Source organism: Anarhichas minor, unplaced genomic scaffold (assembly GCF_050575085.1).
Source record: "Anarhichas minor isolate MPS153535 unplaced genomic scaffold, ASM5057508v1 ptg000001l, whole genome shotgun sequence".
Classification (NCBI taxonomy): Eukaryota; Metazoa; Chordata; class Actinopteri; order Perciformes; family Anarhichadidae; genus Anarhichas; species Anarhichas minor.
Genome location: NW_027466447.1, coordinates 2927357 through 2941918, shown reverse-complemented (window position 1 = coordinate 2941918; position 14562 = coordinate 2927357). Strand labels below are relative to the sequence as shown.

General features: G+C 40.2%; 1 protein-coding gene across 1 annotated transcript in view; it reads left to right on the top strand.

Annotated features, from left to right (window-relative positions):
• Nucleotides 1-13483, top strand: part of abca4a (ATP-binding cassette, sub-family A (ABC1), member 4a) — a 34515-nt gene extending 21032 nt beyond the window's left edge. The window contains exons 19-49 of the mRNA XM_076089253.1: nt 180-357; nt 458-589; nt 713-852; nt 1028-1165; nt 2180-2358; nt 2601-2703; nt 3327-3532; nt 3942-3996; nt 5222-5397; nt 5687-5811; nt 5954-6052; nt 6147-6336; nt 6538-6632; nt 6960-6992; nt 7204-7309; nt 7441-7515; nt 7664-7833; nt 8014-8191; nt 8311-8426; nt 9275-9422; nt 9510-9633; nt 9992-10121; nt 10301-10421; nt 10525-10587; nt 10673-10779; nt 10899-11040; nt 11585-11719; nt 11856-11959; nt 12040-12132; nt 12296-12545; nt 13364-13483. Coding sequence (XP_075945368.1) covers nt 180-357; nt 458-589; nt 713-852; nt 1028-1165; nt 2180-2358; nt 2601-2703; nt 3327-3532; nt 3942-3996; nt 5222-5397; nt 5687-5811; nt 5954-6052; nt 6147-6336; nt 6538-6632; nt 6960-6992; nt 7204-7309; nt 7441-7515; nt 7664-7833; nt 8014-8191; nt 8311-8426; nt 9275-9422; nt 9510-9633; nt 9992-10121; nt 10301-10421; nt 10525-10587; nt 10673-10779; nt 10899-11040; nt 11585-11719; nt 11856-11959; nt 12040-12132; nt 12296-12545; nt 13364-13483 — 4031 coding nt within the window. The remainder of the gene's footprint in view (nt 1-179; nt 358-457; nt 590-712; nt 853-1027; nt 1166-2179; nt 2359-2600; nt 2704-3326; nt 3533-3941; nt 3997-5221; nt 5398-5686; nt 5812-5953; nt 6053-6146; nt 6337-6537; nt 6633-6959; nt 6993-7203; nt 7310-7440; nt 7516-7663; nt 7834-8013; nt 8192-8310; nt 8427-9274; nt 9423-9509; nt 9634-9991; nt 10122-10300; nt 10422-10524; nt 10588-10672; nt 10780-10898; nt 11041-11584; nt 11720-11855; nt 11960-12039; nt 12133-12295; nt 12546-13363) is intronic.
• Nucleotides 13484-14562: the final 1079 nt, after the last annotated feature.

Below are 14562 nucleotides of genomic sequence, written 5' to 3'. Positions count from 1 at the left end.
TGTTATGGCATTCCAGTCCCCTGATCTCATTTGTGTCTTTCGTAAACATTTGTGAGATCAAATTAGATTTTTTTTTACTTTCACAAAAGGGAAAGAAATATGATATGTAGACGCAATTGTCACTTTTTGCAATATGGTTTGGTTGTGGTCGGTTATCTGGTTGTCTTTGCTTTATGCAGGTCAGCCATTCTTTGAAGCAGAGCCAGCTGACCTGGTGAAGGGTGTCTGTATCCAGAACCTGGTCAAGGTGTTCGGCAGTAGCTCCACACCGGCCGTGGATGGCCTTAGCATCAGCTTTTATGAGAGCCAGATTACTGCCATTCTGGGCCAAAATGGTGCTGGGAAGACCACCACCATGTATGTCACACATATGCATACTCACACACAATAACTGCAAGAGCTGAACATTTTTAAAGTAGTCTTCATTTACTTCTCTCTTTCTGTCTCCTCATCCTAGGTCCATCTTGACCGGTATGTTCCCTCCCACCTTAGGGACAGCCACCATCTATGGCAAGGACATCCGCACAGACATGGACAACATCCGTCTGTCTCTAGGAATGTGCCCTCAATACAACATCCTTTTTCAGCAGTATGTAACTCTCAACACATTGTGATAAAAAAACAAAAAAACATGCTTGCTGTGTATCGTTTACACAATTATATTGTTGTAACTGAATTATTATTTCCCCATCTTTCATTTGTTTTCTGTCAGTATGACTGTAGCAGAACATATCCTCTTCTACTCGCTGTTGAAAGGCCGTCCAATAGCAGAGGCCCAGGAGGAAGTGGAGAACATGCTGCAGGATCTGGGTCTTCCCCACAAGAGAGATGAACTGACCCAGAACCTCTCAGGTCTGTAAAGATGCTTCTTCATCAAAACAGCTGCAAAGTACTTTTTTTAAAAGCTGGTGTGCAGGATGCTGGTGTATGAACAGTTGTATGTACAAATGTATTTATGCTTACTACCACACAAACCACACACACAATGATATGAGCGCTGTTAGTACTTTATGATGTTCTAATTCAGGGGGCATGCAGAGGAAGTTATCTGTTGCCTTGGCATTTGTTGGTGGGGCCAAGGTGGTGATCCTGGATGAGCCCACTTCAGGGGTGGACCCCTACTCCAGGCGCTCCATTTGGGACCTGCTGCTCAAATACCGTGCAGGTAAGACTGATCCTTGCTGGCTAGAAGAAGGTATAGAACCCTAATGTCATGGTGCTGTGGAGGCCTTGCCCCCTCAGATAGACACACACAAGTGTTTTCCAATCCCAAAAGACAAAAAACTGTTTCAGTTTTTCCTTGAAATCACCAACTTTAACTGTCTTATATTATCCTCTATATGAAATCATTATGCACTTGCAGTTAGACGCCAAATGTGTTGTGAGTTGCCATGGACACCATCCATCTTTTAAAAATAGGTTGCAGTTCATAATGCTATTGTGTTATTTGTATTATTTAAAATATTTTCAAAAATTTGTGTTCATTTTTGTCCCATTAACACAATGGTGTATCTGTAATAACTGCCAAACATGTGTAGTCGGCTAAATGGTGTCTGGCAGGAAAATAGATAATTAAGTGAATATCATTTATTAGATATTAGTATGCTTAATTATACCTTCTAATTATGAATTATGTGGCATTATCAGGTTTCCTTGCCAACTACTTTTAAACCTTGCATATAAACCGATTAGAAGAGATCTGGGGTGAAAATAATCATAAACAAAGTAGCAGTGTAGCTTGCCATGCTATATTACATGACATGTAGAGCTGAGATGATGAACAAACCTGACAGGTTTGTCTAGTCAGGCCAAAAATAATTCAACCTGGGTCATAAACTAAACATCGCATCACTGATGACACTGTCGACAACATGTCTGACAGCTCTTCCACGAAACCTGATCTCTAAAAATGTTCTGAACTTAATCTGTTGTACACAATAAAAGACTCTGTCTTAAAATTGTGAAAGATGCATTCAGTATAGCAATTATGTCATATATTCTTTGCCCTTCTGAAATTAAGATACCATATTCAGGCCAGCTCAGCTGCCTTTAATCTTGATGGTCTGGATTGAGCTAAAACAGAAAGATTGTCCTAAATCAGAATCATCAAACATCTATCCTTCTTTCATGTGTCTCTATTTACCCGTTCCTCATCATCCCTGTCTGTCTCACGTTGCAGGGCGCACAGTGATCATGTCCACCCACCACATGGATGAAGCTGACATGCTCAGTGACAGGGTGGCTATCATGTCTCAGGGCCGCCTCTACTGCTGCGGTTCCCCCATCTTTCTCAAGAACTGTTTTGGCGCTGGCTTCTACCTCACTCTTGTACGACGAATAAAAGACAATACTCCAAAGGTGCGAGCTTGGAGCTTTGTGTGTGCTTTTGTGCATTAGGTTTTAAATGGTCCAGAGTGGTAGCTTTAGAAGTGGAATGATGAATTTGGGTTGAAGATGTAGTTATTATAGTGCTAGAATGTAATTCTTATCTGGCTAGAAGAGTATATGAAACAGCATTTAATGATTTGTATGTTAATGAGTCCAGAAATACACGAGTATATACAATATATTATGGTTTCTGATAACATTTTGTCCTGCAGGCCAGCTGTGATTGTACAGATGATTGCTCCTGTACATGTTCAAAGTGTTCAAAGTTTAAAGTGGACCAGGAAGAGAGCCAGCCTCAAGACAGACAGATGGATGGTAGGTTTAATTATTTTGTTATTGTAATTTTAGAGATCACTGTGTTATGCCAAGTTCATGTCAATCTCCTTAAACCTGTTTTTAGTCTTGTCAACTTGCAATAGAGCACAAATCCTTTGTCTCTTTTGCACTGGATTGTAGTCAGTCTACTTACTGTAGCTGCTGCCATCATACCTAACACCCTACTGACTGTACTCAATGTACTACTGTAGACCTTTTAAAGGTCAACATCAGTTTTGCGCAACCAATGCTGTATTGTTTTTGCTGCTTTGTCTGTCAAAGCACTTTGTGAACTCTCTTTTTAAAGGTGCTATTGAAATAAAGTTATTATAATTATTATTATTATTATTAATAATGTAATGCGTTTTTCTTCATTCACTGCTGTGATTTTGGACACTCTTAATTTTCTCACACCACATTTTTACTCGTCACCTGTCAGTTGTCAGATATTCTGTTTTCTTAGTTGCATCTTTTTACTAATAGTGTTGGTGCGGCCTGCTTAACATTTTCATTATAAGAGAGGTAAAGGGCAGGCAATAAGATATTAAACTAAACAATCAAAGCCATTAATGTGTGATGGAAGTTGAAGTTAAGCAAAATCATTTCCCAACTCTCATCTCCAGGTAACATGGAAAACATCACAGCCCTGATCCACCATCACGTGCCAGAGGCTCGTCTCATCGAGGCCATTGGCCAGGAGCTGACCTACTTGCTGCCAAACCGAAACTTCCAGCCCAGGGCCTACGCTAGCCTCTTCAGGGAGCTGGAGGAAACCCTGGTGGACATTGGCCTCAGCAGCTTTGGTGTGTCTGACACATCACTGGAGGAGGTGCATGAAAATAATAACAAATGAAATGGGAGCAGCTGTAGTAATCACACTGCGTTGTATTTAAAAACGACATGCAATTGTGATTCATTAGGAAAATGAAAAAAGGTTATTTATGTTTATAAATGTACACTTTAGTCCCAGGAATAAAAAAAAACGAGGCAATAGATCAAACTGACAATTACTGCCCCTGAATAACACAGATTATGATTTATATTACAAATACAAACTATTATGTATTTTTTCTGCTTAACGGCAATTTGATAGGAGAGTTTTATTGGGACAATCTGTCATACAGACTCTTCCTGACATTCGCCTTTACAGCGATTAGGTTCCGTTACATGAGGCTATGTAGTGAAGAGCATCTCTTAATCTTGGATCCTGACAACTAAAATAAGCTATTTCTTTGTAGATTTTCCTAAAGGTCACTGGTAATGGGAATGCAACCAACAGGAAATGTATACCAGGTAAAAAAAAAAAATCTTCAAAGTTTTTGTAGCACTTTTCCTTAAGTTGTCTTTCTCGTGCTGTTGTGTTGTGTGCTAATTTGTTGTGTGTCTGAATGTATAGTTGTAGCTCTCGTAGCCCCCTAATGTGGACTACATGCTTTGTTTTCCATTCTCTAACTTTCTTAGCTCAGATCTGTCGAGCTAGTCTCTGTGGATTCAACAGAGTGGCAGTTGATATGGAACCACCAAAAGGTGACATTCAGCTTTTAGCTAACAGCTCTGGACAAATGGCTGTTGTGGGAAAAGCAAATTGATTTATGCGATTTAAGAGGGTTTGCAGAACATAATGTATCATAAAATGAAACCATTCAACCTTCCTTCGTTGAAAAACAAGAATAAGTGAAGGTCAACTTAGAAGTTGACACTTTTGCAAATGCCCTCTAAATTCAACTTGCAAGTGTTGGATGAGAAGATTGATACCACTCACATGTCTTTCCAGTAAATATGAGGATACAGCCAGTAGCTGGTTAGTTTAGCCACCGACTGTTAGCTGGTATAGTTCTTTCCTTATTAATCTCTGCATAAAACTGTTTGTGTATTGTAAAGTTATTATTCCCAAAAAATGCACCCTGTAAAGGTACAACATAACGTTTCTGCACTTCTTTTCTTGTTGTTGAATGTATTTAACAAACGCAATATAACAAAATGAGTAAGAGCTGCTAGCAGGCAGTTTTTTGGGATTACCTTTCGATAGAGCAAGGCTAGCTGTTTTCTCCTGTTTCCAGTCTTTGTGCTAAGCTAAGATAACCGACTGATGGCTCTAGCTTCATATCTATTGTACAAACACAATGTGCAATCAATCTTTTCATCGAACCCACCGCAAGAAAATGAATATTTCCCAAAATGTCAAACTATTGCTTTATACATTCTTTAATTCATTCCTGAAAACATGTTTTGGCAAATGTGTTTTTCCTGACAACAGTGTAATGCAGATAACTTATGCTTGGTGATGTAGGCTATTCATCATAAATATATATTTTGTTCCGGAGCTTTCACTGGCACACTAGTAACATGTTAAGATGATGAACCACATCCCTGAGGCTAGTAGAACACTGCTGGTAAATGCTTTTTGATCACTATTCGCAGAAGTCGTGCTTGGCTTGCTGGCTGGCCTATTTAATATAGCATGTACACTCCCTGTGCTAGTAAGACTGTGCAACCTGACTTGAGCTCTATATTCCAGAGACAGATGGGGCTTTGCACACCAATGGCCAGGGCCCGTGTGATGTCCCAGAAGGTACTGCAGGCAGGGGATCCCACCAGGTCAGAGGCCTGTGTCTCACCATCAAACAGTTCTTTGCTCTGCTGATCAAGAGGTTGCATCACGCAACACGCTCCTACAAAGACTTCTTTGCCCAGGTAACCTTGCTATAATTGATCAAACTAATTAATCTAATGCAGCACTGTAAATAATCTTGATAGCATTTCATGTTTTAAGAGTTGCTATATGGGATGTTGTACTTGTATTTACTGGAATAAGATCTAAATTTGAAAAATAGGCTGGGAATGGGGTATACACATAGTTACTTGCCGCATTATATTGCTATTCAGTTTGAGTTGAATATCCAACTACCAGGGCCTTGATCCTAATCAGAGTTGCATATTTTGTCTGTTTTTTAAATGGCGGTTATGTATCTGTCGTTGGTAGATTGTGCTACCAGCCAGTTTTGTTTTCCTGGCACTGACCTTCACGCTGATCGTTCCACCTTTCGGAGAGTATCAAAGTCTGACTCTCAGTCCCTGGATGTATGGGAGACAGTATACCTTCTTCAGGTGGGAATAATGGACATGAGGTCACCTAGCACTATTTAGCTGTTATGAGGAGACTTGCCAATTTATTGAGATCAGAACAATACTTTCTATTGAATTGGACAAAAATGTTTCCAGATACACCTTCTGATTTTGTCCATTGCAGTAATGAGCGTCCTACGGATGCTCAGATGAGATACTTTGGTGAGGTGCTGTTGAACAAGCCTGGCTTTGGGACACGTTGCTTGGCGGATGAACCACTGGAGTGAGTATCCCTCATAACTTTAGATCATTTTTTACCCAGACTATGCTCTTTGCTGTCTTGTTTAACTACATCAGTCATTTTCTCCCACTGGTAGAGATTTCCCATGTAACAACATCACCACGGAGTGGGAGATGCCCCTGGTAAATCCTGTCCTAATAGATATGCTGGCCAGCCCAAAATGGAACTTCCTCCGACCATCTCCAAACTGTCAGTGCAGCACAGCCAGGAAACTCACCATGCTCCCCGTGTGTCCTGCAGGAGCTGGAGGCCTGCCACCTCCACAGGTTGGCTCACTAATATTGAAAACGGCCACAATAAACGTATATACACACACACACAGACACACACCATCAACCCTCACCGTGCATTATTACATTCTGTATTGTGCATTAAACATCTGTATCAGAAATCATACATTTGGAGGTCCACCATTGCTGATGAGTTTCTCATATTAAATATACACTGTGCGTTATTTGGTGTATTAGAGGATCCAGTCAACAGGAGATGTTCTCATGGACCTAACAGGCAGAAACATCTCTGACTACCTGGTGAAGACCTACCCCAGCCTCATCAGAACCAGGTATGAGATTCTGCGCACCGATTCAAAAGGAAGAACTTACACTCTTGTCCAAAAAGTAAATACTGAATGCAAACTGAGATGAAATGCATGTTACTTTTTCAAAAATCACAGATTTACTATACATTCTCTCCTCCATATGGATCTTAACTTTTAGAATGTTGAAATAAATTATTGTTGCATAATAAGAGAAAAACTACAATTCTATGACACAAAGGTTTATCTAAGATGTAACAAAGAAATGTACAGTATTGTTAATGTAAATGTACAAAAGTCTTCATTTTAGTAGTTAAAGTATTTTTGTAAAGTTGAAATGTTTATCTCTTTCAGCTTGAAGAGCAAATATTGGGTGAACGAACAAAGGTAATTTCACGTTTTTATCTAGCTTTATTGTCGGATTACAGTTGGGTCCAAATAGGGCTATTTTATAAGCATTTTAAAATATATTACATGGACGGATGTGTTATGTGTGGTGGTGCAGTGCTCCCTCCAGTGGTTGTTATGGTCTGGTACAGCTTTGGGCTTGAGTAGCTGTAGCTGTAGATGTCAGCAGGGTTTTCTCTGTGATGTCCAGGTATGGAGGTATATCAGTGGGAGGACGGCTTCCTGTTTTAGAGCTGCAGCCAAAGACCATCCAGGATCTAGCAGCACAGCTCGGACGACTGCTCAATGTTACTGGGGTATGGCTTTAAAATGCAAAATGATGTGTATGCTTATGTCTTTGTGCACTTTTATCCTGGTCTCTCTGTGTTCATCACCTGGCTTTTCTGTGATTTGTTTTTGGAATTGGGCCTTCAATTGTTGGTTGCAGGGCAATTACTCCAAACAAATGCTGAAGGACATAGGGGCATTCCTCCAGTACATGGAGACTCAAGACAGTGTCAAGGTCAGTCCAATAAAGCCTCACCATCAGGATGAAACCTTCATCACTGTGATCCATCTGCCTCATTGACTGTTCATCATTTTCTCAAAAGTAAATGCTATAGTTAATGTCTGTGTTATTAACATCATACATTTATTTCATCCGTCAACAGGTTTGGTACAACAATAAGGGCTGGCATGCCATGGTTTCTTTCATGAACGTGGCCAACAACGCCATCCTCCGTACAAACCTGCCCAAAGGAGCTAACCTGGACGAATATGGAATCACTGCCATCAACCACCCTCTCAACCTCACCAAGGAGCAGCTCTCTGAGATCACTGTGTGAGTGACCAATGGCTGGACATGTATCCAATTACATTTCAAAGTCTGAAACTTTTCCAGGAGATTGCAAGGAAAAGTAAGGAGTTTCTAATAAGTAGTGTCACATGGGTGTGACACCTAGATTAGCTCAGAGTGATCCAGTCAGTTTTTTTTTTAAATTTTCCTCTGTCCTTTCCCCAGCCTGACCACCTCAGTGGATGCAGTGGTGGCCATCTGTGTCATCTTTGCCATGTCCTTCGTTCCAGCCAGCTTTGTCCTCTATTTAATTCAGGAGAGGGTCACCCAGGCCAAACACCTGCAGTTTGTCAGTGGTGTCAGTCCATTGGTTTACTGGATGGCCAACTTTCTCTGGGACATGGTACAGTGACCCTATTACATGAAACAATGATGTTTATAAGAACAACCAAGGTAAAGACACCCACATGTCAAAAGGCTTTCTGCTCTTCATGAGCATTGTTTTTATTGTTGTTTCTCCAGTTGAATTACTCCATCAGTGCAGCGATGGTGGTGGAAATATTCATCTTTTTTGATAAGAAGTGCTACACCTCTCCAACCAACCTCCAACCACTTATTTCCCTGCTTATGCTTTATGGGTAGGTATTTATCTTTCTAAAGCTCTAACTGTATTTGTTCAGTCAAAAGGATGTAGAATGGGGCCAAACTATAAAGCTGAATTAAAATATCCTAGCCTTGCTTCTATGTTTACACTGTCGATAACCTTTGCCAATAAATATTGCATATTTTCTGCCAATATGCAATATTTTCACATTCTTGTCATTTATAAAAGCTACATAATTAAATGTCTGTAAGCTCCAGCATTTTCCTCTGTTAGCTTTACTGGGTCTGTTCTATTTTGAAATATTGTGGAAAATCAAGAACAAATGATCTTTCCATTTAAATGAAATTTAAAGCTGAATGCTTGAATTGATTCTACAAAAACTGGCTGATTTTTCACTAACGAGGTAATACAGGATTTACTACCCTTTTTCTTTCTGTTCCCACAACGATCAGTTGTTTGACTGGCTTGATTGGTTCTGGACACATGGATATTTTCAGATGCCTCTCTTAAACGCATATTTTTCACCATCCAGCCTTAATGTGAGCTACTGTCATCGCCGGATTATTGTTACACTCCAGTGGGTCAAGTTTACACCAAAGCTCACGATAGCTACCGACACACCCAGCCCAGTGCCTGCAACAGTCAAAATATCAGCTTTGATATATGCTATAAAATCTATACTTTTACACTGCACATGCATATGTATACATATTACAAAATGTGCATCCTGTTTTTCTTTATTTCTTTTACAGTAATGCTCAAAGCTGGTTTGCAAAAAACAAGTGTGTCTAGTATAACATTGTGTAAGGAATCACTGGTGTCTGGTGATCATGATGTTCATTGTGCTTAACTGATGCTCTTTTTGATCTCTTTCTCTTTTAGATGGTCTGTGACACCCATGATGTACCCCATGTCCTTCATATTCAGTGTCCCCAGCACAGCCTACGTCTCTTTGTCATGTATCAACCTCTTCATTGGCATCAACAGCAGTGCCCTCACCTTCATCCTGGACCTTTTTGAGAGCACCACAGTAAGACCACAGGGCGTGTCTCTGTAAATCCCATCTCCCATGCCTCTTGCATATCACCACATCATCCTAATTTGGATTTCTGTTCAGGCTCTGTACAAGTTGAACCAGCTGTTAAAGGCTGTGCTGCTCATCTTCCCCCATTACTGCCTGGGCCGAGGTCTCATAGACATGGCCATGAACCAGGCTGTTACTGATATCTACGCTCGTTTTGGTAAGTACACACAGCTACTTTTACACCTCACAGACCAGCCTCCAGCTGTCCGCCACCATCTCAACACTCTGAATGAATGTTGGGTCACTGGCTGCATCACAAATCTGATTGCTTACAGCTGCAGAGTTGTCACACTCAAGACTCCACTTTTGCACCAAACGCTCTGCAACAGATTATGTAACGGTGAAGAATAACTCTCGGAAGTTGAAAGGACTAGATATGAATTAATACAATACAATTACAATCACCAATTTGTTATATATTCAAGATAAACTATTCTAAGATTGTATTGAAACTTCATTATGTAAATGAAAAAGTGTGAAAGCGTGACTGAAAGGTATGTTATGTGTTTCATCAGGTGAGGACTACAGTCCAGACCCCTATAACTGGGACTTTATTGGGAAGAACCTATTTTGCATGGCTGTTGAGGGATTTGTCTATTTCATCCTAAACATTTTGTTCCAGTATCGCTTCTTCATGGATCACTGGTAAGTGTAGTAGTGCTTGGATTAAGAAACAAAATTTGCCAGATGTACTTAAGTAATTGCTCCTTAAAAATTACAATGTGTGTAATACAATTCCAAGATAACACATTCTAATTGTGATGTGACTGCTGCATAGAATGACTTGAAGTTGATTCACTGAATTTTAATTCTTCTATTGGCAGGATATCAGATCGCCCAAAGCCTCCTATTGTGGACGAAGATGTAGATGTGGCAGAGGAAAGAGAGCGACTCCATAGGAGTGAAAAAACAAATGACATTTTACGCATACGAGACCTATCCAAGGTGAGACATTTGTCTTTGGACAAAATGCTAAAATTGATGATCAAAAAAAAGATTTCACGCCAAAGAATATACTTGCATTTTTGTTTTCATCTCGCCTTACTAGACATACATAGGAACAATCATCCCTGCAGTGGACCAAATCTGTGTTGCAGTATCACCTGGAGAGGTTTGTGTGGTTAAACCGATGCAATTTACTTATTCTGGTCACTTCATTGTTCATCTATCATGTTTTCTCTCTTAACCCTCTGCAGTGTTTTGGTCTACTTGGGGTGAATGGAGCAGGGAAGACCACAACATTTAAAATGTTGACTGGAGACATTGATGTCACCTCAGGAGCCGCATCAGTTGCTGGTCACAGGTTAGTAATATATTATTTTTACATATAGCAACTAACAAATATGTAATTTGATAGACATTTTGACGCTTGTAATCAGCATTCTCTTTGTTTACTGCAAGTGTTTTCCCCTAAATCTTCAGCATTTTATCCAACATCCTGGATGTCCACCAGAACATGGGATACTGCCCACAGTTTGATGCCATAGATGAGCTGCTGACAGGTAGAGAACATCTGCACCTCTACGCCCGCCTCCGTGGAGTTCCTGAGTCGGAGATCAGCCAGGTGAGATGCAGCTTTTGCCAGGATATAACAGTTGTACAGAGCACTGTGAAATGATTAATGTGATGACTGTATCTTACATAGTATATATAATGTTTGTGTGTAAAATTAACACAGTCCACGAGCCTAACTTGTTAACTATTGGGCACCCCTTGTAATTATGTCAATTAAAAAAGAAAGACGAATACAACAGGTGATATTTTTATTTGCATTGCAGGCAGAGTAAAGTAGCACATCCTTTCACTGTAAGCATTAAGAAAAAATTTGCCGGTCTGATAAAGAGAGGAGCGTAGGGGGGCATTAAAGCAGCAATATAATTTCAATAATGCCAAGATTTGGACAGAGGAGAGATACCAGCAATCAGCCATTATGATCAGCTAGTCATAATGTAATACTGTCGTTCAAAGAACGCAACAAGTCCCGGTAGAAACCCTGTGCATTTGGAAACTACATAGTGTGCATAGTGTCGTCTAAATCCATAAGTCTGACACATTTGGTTTGACTTAATTATAACAGGAGGCACTTACAGTATCCTCCTCATGCTCAGGTTGCAGAGTGGGCCATCCGGAAGCTGGGTCTGTCAGAGTATGTAGGCCAAAGTGCTGGAACCTACAGTGGAGGCAACAGGAGGAAACTCTCCACGGCCATCGCCATGATAGGCTGCCCTGCACTGGTGCTGCTGGTGAGGCGCACACTTATGACAGTGCTTGGTGTGGATTAGAGGTTTAGGATGGGGAACGGGGATAGGTGATAGACAAGATGCTAAGTGTTTCTGTGTGTAAGTTAATGTATTTGTTGTTACTATTACTGTGTATTAGGATGAGCCCACAACAGGTATGGACCCTCTGTCCAGACGCTTTCTGTGGAACTCCATCATGAGTGTTATCCAGGATAGGCGAGCTGTGGTTCTCACCTCACACAGGTAAACTCTCTGGTGTGGGTGTTTGACTGTGTGTGTGCATGCACATTTATGAGCTCTAATTTCGCCATCTGTCTTTACAGTATGGAGGAATGTGAGGCGCTGTGTACCCGCTTAGCAATTATGGTTAATGGATCCTTTAAGTGTTTGGGAAGCATTCAGCACCTTAAGTACAAGTAAGTGATTTTACTTCATCCCATATCACGTATCAAATTTCTAAATATATTTAAATTTCTGCAACATTCATGTAACAATTAAACACAAATCCAATCATATTAGCATTCTACGAAATTGCCGATTTTTGATTTTTTCTTTTGTCTCACATCAATGTTAACGTAGGTTTGGTGATGGCTACGTGGTGACCATGAAGATCAGGGCAGCTAAGCCCGGGTGTGCTCCAGATCTGAACCCTGCCGAAGCCTTCATGGAGAGCACCTTCCCTGGCTGCATCCAGAGAGAGAAACACTACAACACTCTCCAGTACAAGATCTCCTCCTCCTCCCTCGGGAGGGTCTTTCAAATGGTCCTTGCTAACAAAGACAAGCTCAAGATAGAGGACTACTCAGTGTCACAAACCACCCTTGACCAGGTAAATACATATAGGAAAACATGACGAATTATGAAATGGGAATTGAACAGGGGTTTACATTTATTCCTTTCACACTTCTTTCAGGATGATCAGATGGCTCAGTTTAAAACCAGTCAAATTAGTCAAATTGTGAATAACTCACTATTTCTTTACTTTTAGCCGGGCTAACCTGGCTCTACGCATTTAGCTGAAACACAGCAATGCCGAAATACAGCCTCACAGATCCACTTGCCTTATATTTCATTCCATTTGTTTTTTGATTAGCTCTTTTACGAGATAGATATTGAGAATTTCTCATTATACGTCATCTTTCAACTTAGTTCAAACAAATCTTGCTACGTCGGCAACAGCTGTGGCCGGAAGCATTATGTTTTGGGGTTGTCCGTCCGGTCTTCTCACGTTAACATAATATCTTGGAAATGCCTCAGTGGAACTTCTTCAAATTTGGCACAAACATCCACCTGGACTCAAGGATGAACTGATTACATTTGGTTGGTCAAAGGCCACTGTGAAGCCAAACAACTAAAGTAAACAAAGGCTTTGAATATCTTTGAATAATTCTCACTGAAGCTTCAAAGCCCTCAATATGGTATTAGGTACAGTCCTATAGTTATGTCATAAAATACCAATTTAAAGTATCATAATACTGTCGTACTATATTTGATGTTATCAAATTGTTAATAATGTTAATGTAAATAAATATAAAAAATCATAAAAAAGTCATAGCATAGTATTTCATAAAAAATGTCATAATATAGTATATCATGCAAATATTATAGTATAGCTTGATCCTAATGTTTCTCTGTACTTACTTGTAGGTTTTTGTGAATTTCGCCAAGCAACAGCCAAGAGAGGATGACGCCATTGTGTTGCATCCAAAAGCTGCTGGAGCACAGCGATATATTGAAGCCACACCCTTCAAGTCTTTGGAGAAGTGAATGTATCTCAATGAGCCCAATTGGAAGACTTTCTTTGGTTTTCAATTCATTTTAGAAGCCGCTCTGTTGAAAGAATGCACCCTACGCGGTATGTATGTGTGCTTCCAAGGACTGAAAGTTAGTTGGCAAAACTTTCTCCTCAAATGAAACAAAGTAGAAGATTCTCTACAGTGTCATCATGATGTCCTGCCTGGTAGAGACAAGCGACTGGTGCATGATCAGTTTGGGGATCCTAAAAACCCAGAGGATGAACAGGTTTTCTTATCTGCATTTGGACGAGCCTTTGGAATGGGCCAATCTATTGTGTGGTGTTAGGCCTTGAAAGGCAGTCTGTGAATGAGGCAGCAAATGGGACATGACACATGTCATGTCTGACTGATGATTCGACATGTGGCAATACTTAGCTTTTCTAGTAACTGGGGTGGGCTGTGAATTTGGAAAGTGTGGAGCATTTGTGTGCCTGCTATATGTTCCACGTTCTGCTCACCTTGTAGGCCTTGCAAACTAAATGAAACAGCTTGAGATTTATGACCATGACTTTGATTGATGACATCTCATAAAAGTTAATAAGGCATAGGTCCTGTGTGTTTTTTGCTTTCAGTTGCCAAGCAAGATCATTTTTGCCTTCTGTAGATGGGTGTAATAAGCACTCAGAGAAGCATAGTCAAAGCACTTTATTGAGGCAGCTTTAACTGAAGCTTCATAATTCTTACAAAGATGTTCTGCTAGTGCAATACAACTAATGATTTTTACAAAGTCCTCCTGCTATGCAATCATTTTGATATTGTGTGATATTTTCTTGCCAATGTCTTTTCAGTCAATGCGCTTTATCATATATATGTTCAACTTTGATCTGCATTCCACCAACACCTGGTGTCATTGCACAAAAGTGATGTTTCTGAGAGGGGCATCACGTCAAATAAAGTAACATTTTTCCGGACGATGTGGCCCTTTTTTCTTAAGATTTTCTGTTTGATTTCTTTTACAGGAAAATTGCTTGAGATTACTCACGTTCACATTTGTACAAAACAGTTTTTGACAGTTGAATAAAACCTGAGATTAGACAGTAAGGGCTGAAG